Source organism: Adelges cooleyi, unplaced genomic scaffold (genome assembly GCF_023614345.1).
Source record: "Adelges cooleyi isolate 19-005CV unplaced genomic scaffold, UGA_ACOO_1.1 ACOO_flye_CR_arks_rails_tigmint_CR_PRNA_9, whole genome shotgun sequence".
NCBI lineage: Eukaryota > Metazoa > Arthropoda > Insecta > Hemiptera > Adelgidae > Adelges > Adelges cooleyi.
Window position 1 is genome coordinate 16,989,369 of NW_026096579.1, and position 5,879 is coordinate 16,995,247.

The 5,879-nt window shown below is 29.0% G+C and overlaps 1 protein-coding gene across 1 annotated transcript; it reads left to right on the top strand.

The window, feature by feature from the left end:
* The first annotated feature begins 1,064 nt into the window (after positions 1 to 1,064).
* Positions 1,065 to 5,879, top strand: LOC126846246 (uncharacterized). Its single transcript, XM_050585523.1, has 6 exons — positions 1,065 to 1,302; positions 2,575 to 2,624; positions 3,979 to 4,043; positions 5,130 to 5,205; positions 5,296 to 5,404; positions 5,702 to 5,879. The coding sequence occupies exons 1-6, from the start codon at positions 1,297 to 1,299 to the stop codon at positions 5,801 to 5,803; spliced, it is 408 nt and encodes a 135-aa protein (XP_050441480.1). The 5' UTR covers positions 1,065 to 1,296; the 3' UTR covers positions 5,804 to 5,879.

Sequence of the window (5,879 nt, forward strand, 5' to 3'; positions counted from 1 at the left end):
TAAAAATCATTTTTATAGTTTCGCCTGACAGAAATCGGAAATCTTATAATGGAACGGCTCATAACTCGCATAGCGACCATTTTTAACCGCCGAATATTTGTCAAAATGTGGGCTTGCAATAAGACTTCCTTAAGATATGGACCACATGTGGTTTATTTACATTTTATTATTTTTTTATTATTAAATCCTACAATCCTTCATAATCCAGAACTGTCGTAGGATCATAAAATATCGCCGTTTTAAGAAAAACTAAAATATATTCGTTATAGTAAAAAAAAATGCTTTTAAGATTTTTTTTTATTCAATTGAAAACACAGAATTATTATTGCACGTAGATATAAAAATGTAAACAAAAAATAGAGCAGTCGGGTCAAAGGGGTCACAGATTTTTGGGAATTATTTTGACTTGAAGTGATCAAATTATAAAAAAAACGCAACGATACAAATCAATAAATTGTACAAATATTGCATATTTAATATTATGCTTACAGACAACAAATGCAGTTTTCAAGTTTTCGAAATAGTATACATGCAATTTTTTTTTTGGACTTATAAGTGCAAAAACTAAAAATAACATTTTCTATTGGCTTTATAGATAAAAACGTGTCGATGGTTATAATATGTTTGTTTGGAAAATATGATATAATATTCTAAGAATGCAAACTATGTACATACTAACAGTCGACAAAAACAAAATAGTACTACACCTTTTTGACCAATTATTTGAAACCAATCGAGGAACCGGTTTTGGATGCAATTTTGAGTAGAAACATTTTAGGTTCCAACGAAAATGTTCACTTTTCAACCAACAATATTGAGGTTGCTCGAAAATCGCTTTCAAAAAAACGTTTATAAATGCGAATCTGCAACTACAGTGACAGTGTTTTGTGGTGGATTCACTTACGCAGATTTCCGTTTTGTTTAAATGGGAACCGATTGGTTATATTCGATTAAATGGTGGTTTTCGTGCGGTCAAAGCCGTGTTTGTATCTTGGTGACCTTGAAACACCCTCACCTGTTCTTCAGTCGTTAACCTGCCATCAGCAGGACGATTGTTGTTGTACCTACCGTTGTCGTGGAAGTGCCGCTCAGTCGGAGTACCTGTATCCGTACCTGTAGTCAGACATTGATAACCGTATAGATGGAATAATACATAATATTGTTAGAAATAAAATATATACCGTGTTCGGTTAAGTTAACTATTATGATAATTCGGTGTTCACCGCGTTAATTGATTTTATTGTTTCGTCTTGTTTATGTTTGTGTATATAATATATTTTTTATCGATTTGCAAACATGAATGTAAGTACACAATATGGAAAATTGTATTTAATTTTTTTTTTTTGTAATGTGTTACGCGCAATAACATAATAAAAACTTGCTTTTACGTTCAACACACGCTGTTATTAAGTTTAGCCATTGATTTATATTATAAGTATCATTGATTTTGAAATGTACAGATACGCCGTGCTGTACACAAGAACGGTCGTCGTTCTAGTGTACAGCACATCTGCTCATCTGTACATTTTAATCAATACAATGGTTTAGCCTATATATCTGACTAATTTTGTATTGTGATAATTAGAAACCAGGGAAGTCAATGTTATTTAAATCAACCGACATATGTATGCGTTTATGAGCTAAAAATGGCCTATATAGTATGCACTAATTAAACCCCAGATATGCATTTAAACATTGTTTTCATTTTCATTTTTAATTATTTTTTAATTTGTCCAGACTAAAATTACAATTACAAAGTCTGAAACAAATTCAATATTTTTTTACTAAAAAGATTAATTTAACTGTTTTCAAAAACACAATTGAAACAAACTGTACAAATAAAATAATTGTCAACTTATGTTATACTATAATTCTTTATTTTTCTAAAAAAAAATATATCATTATTTTATTGGTGCTTTTATATAGACGGAATTTAAACAATGCAAAATATTCTGTAAATATCGAGAATATTTAAAAAAAAAATCTATATATATATATAAAAAAACGACGAAAAATGCAAAACAAATTTTTAATATTATGTTTTGTTATGACTTTGAAAAGCAAATAAAAAATATATGAGTTTATTGGAACGCTTGTTTATATTGCACTGGTTGGAGAGCTTAATTTCAAGACATAATGCGAAATTGTTTGAAATTCGTCGAACAATGGCTTAAGTGTTATGGACTTAACGCATAATATGCAAAACTTCACACAAGTGTATGTAAGTTTATTTTTATCATCGGTTTGCCGAGACCTACGTTAAGTCCCAAGTGGGCAGCTTGTCTAAGCCGTTATGGGCTGAATGGACAAATTCGACATTGCCGTATTTATTCTTATTATTTTGTTTTCTACTAATCTTAAAAAAAGTCTTTTTTGTGTATGGAAAAAACCCCATGTATGGCTTTACGGTGAGTTGTTTGCAAAATGTCGACAAACTAGTAATTGGCATCCCTCTAAAGTCTAGTCTTGTGGTAGTAGTTATTCGATAATATTTTTTACTGACTTATTCGACGAAGATAAAAAAATAAAAACCATTTGGAAAATAAAATAATTAACATTGTGGTGGTGTTTTAGACAGAACGAGCGAAATCCAAAATCGGTCGGTGGGTCGATGAGACTATGAAGTAAGTAAGCTAGGACTTCATTACCTTTATAAGTAGTAATTAAGATGTACGGAAATAATAAAAAAAGTACTTACAAAATCGTTCGTAAAGCTTTAACTGTTTCTCTATTCAGTCTTTTGTCGAGTAAAACCATATTTTTTGCAATTTAAATACGATATAATTTAATATATATATGTATATTACAAACGGTTTTATTGCTACCGCAGAATATTAACATGAACCTAAGTGTAGAAAATAATATTCATAGTGAGGATGCAATTCGCTAAATTTGCATTTGTCTAATGGCAAACGCTTCGAGCAAACCTAGTAATTTATTCGAATAAAATTTGAATTGTGATATATAAAAGTAAAATGCATAATACTCTCATGCCCGTGACAAAAATATTTATAACATATTATGCTGTTTTTTTAGCTAAGTAATTTTATTTAATAATCTAATAAAATAATGGTGTTCGAAATTTCAAAATTATTGCAACTGTAAAACAAATTGTCTTATCAAACTTCCATGCAATTTTGGGTGGTCTTAAATCATCATTACTCTCGAAAAGAAGTGTGAACTACAAGCAAAACTGGGATTAACATATACTTAAAAATAACTTTTCACCGTGACCTAAGCTATATTTAAATCATATTTTTAAAATTGTTTTGCCTAATTGTAAAATACAATGGACTAATTTTAACATTTCAATAAGGTCAGTGCGTTCTTTTTTAAATTAATTTTGACTAGGAATAAGCAATAGTTATAAGGCCGATTGAGAAAAAATATTTGGAGTAAAAACGCAAAACAACGTTTTCTAGATCCTCTAGGTTTAGATTATTAATATACAGGTTTACAATTATGTATCGTTTTAAGATCAATAATAATTGGGCTACATTGAAATGGCGATTTTTTAAAATATGCAAACAATATTATTACTGTACGCTCTACTCGCAACCATAGCAACAAAGTCACACAACAAACTTGGATCTATAAAATCTGTCACTAAATACTCGTATTTACTTTAAAATCACTATTAAAGTCAGTAATCAGGTCTGCGATAACTTCTGATAAGTGGATTATTAAAAAATAGAGGTTTGAGGAGGTGAACTAATTATTTTTTATTGATGTCATGAGGGGCAAATTATCATTGAAATGTTTTCCGTTTTCCTAGAACAATCATAACCAAGTTGGCCGAATAAAAATTAATCAAATGGTGAATATCATTAGAAAAATTAAACTGTAAAAATTAGCTAAACGTTATATTATAAAATAACGTTTCAACGTTTTATCGTTATAATCATTTTTAAGTGGGTCAGTTCTTGTCAAATGGTTTCTTATTGTAATGACTTATAATAGTACATTTTTGTGTTTCAGAGGAAAATTCGATAATTTTGTTGGATCGCGAAAGAAAAGCAGCACAAACTTGAAATTGACCAATGGTAAAGTATACCTTTAACATAATATTATAGACATACCAATAGCAAAAATAAGTACTTCGCAAAAACAAGTGTGCCTCAATTTATAATGTATGGAACACGAAAATAAAATATTTTTTAAACAATTTTTTATGCACTTTATGAGTGTTAATTGTCGATGTGGTTTAAAAAAAAGAGTTAAAAGGTCGTTTGCTTATACTTTTTGTACAAGCAATGTGTACGAATGTAGAATGTGTACAATAATGTTCTTCATAATAACTTCTAAAAAAAAAAAATTATGATTTATCAATATGTTTTTCTTGCCGAAATTAGTTCATCGTTAAACCATAATTATTGGGCGTTTAAAAGTAAAATATAAAAAGTATAAAAAAATATATGTTTTGAAAACGATTAGTATTATATTATATACTTTACTTTCTATTATTTGTGTTTAATGTACTTGAAATGTTTATTGAACGGTTTTGTAAGCCTCATAAAAAAAAGGAAAAATATAATTAATCATCAATCGACGAGACATTATTTATTTCATTTTCATAGTACCTCAAAGGATCCGGTGTACTTCATTGACAAGGGATTTTTTTTTTAGTTTATAAGCGGACCATGGCTTTTTAGATGAAACTTACTTAGCAAAAAATAAGGCCTTTACTGTTTTTTTAATAAACATTCTTAATTCAATAATCATTAGCATTAAGCGTAACACGACTATCTACAAAACCAAAAAAAAAAAAATGAAACCAATTGACAAGAACTGACCGCCTTAAAGGATTGAACCCCTTAAAACACTAAACCGACACAAACATCGAATATCGACTAAAACATGATTTAAAAAATAGACTGGTTAAAAAAATAATTAACCAACAACATAAACAACAATTTATTCGAATAAAAAAATGATTATGTCAGTTCAGCAATTTTTTGTCAGAATATCGCAGTGAATGTAAATAATTATTTGGCGAAGCTGAGAGCCTTAAGACACATAGTTATTTACACAGCATGTAATCATCCACTTAAAATGTAAATCCATTTAAAATAGTAACTGATATTATACAAACCAACTTTTGTCTTTTAAATCATAACGATTTTTTTCAGACATTCCAACACCACCGCCCGATTCAGATGAAAACAATGAAGTGGCTTTATTCAATACCGAAATAGATATACAAACGTAAATATATTAATTATTATTATTAAAAAAAAATTCACTTAACTATACGATTTAATACAAATATTAAGCACTTGTGTTATTTTTACGCAGTTTGAATTCGGTTAGCCAAAACGAAATGACAAAACCTCCAGTCACGTTGGACGACATTGATCTAAGTGCGCTGTGTAGTAACTTGACTAGAAAACAACACTTGCAAGATGTAAGACCAACATAATGTCTTAGACATATTAATATTAATTGTGTTCGGTGGTTTTTTATACCCGGGGGAAGGGGAAGGGTGAAATTTCACATCATCAGCAAAATTAGTACTTAAGCAAATTTACACACAATTTTGACATAATTATCCGTGACTCGTTTTATTTCAAATTAATTCTGCTTTTATTTTTACATAGTGCAGCTCAAGTTTAAAACTCAAGCTTAATTGTGTATGTTAAGTTGTAGTTTACGCATTTGTCAATTTTTGAATAATTGATTGTACATATTGTTTAACTGATAGGTAATTGGCGACGAACGACCCGACATAGGTCGAATGATACAAACACACGGGAAGCTACTGATGTTAAATATGGATTCAACCTGCAATAATAAATTACTGTAATGCTCAATTTAATTCATCAAAAAAATATAATCGTTTTAACATTAAAAAAAAAAAAAAAATTGTAATATAAAATTGT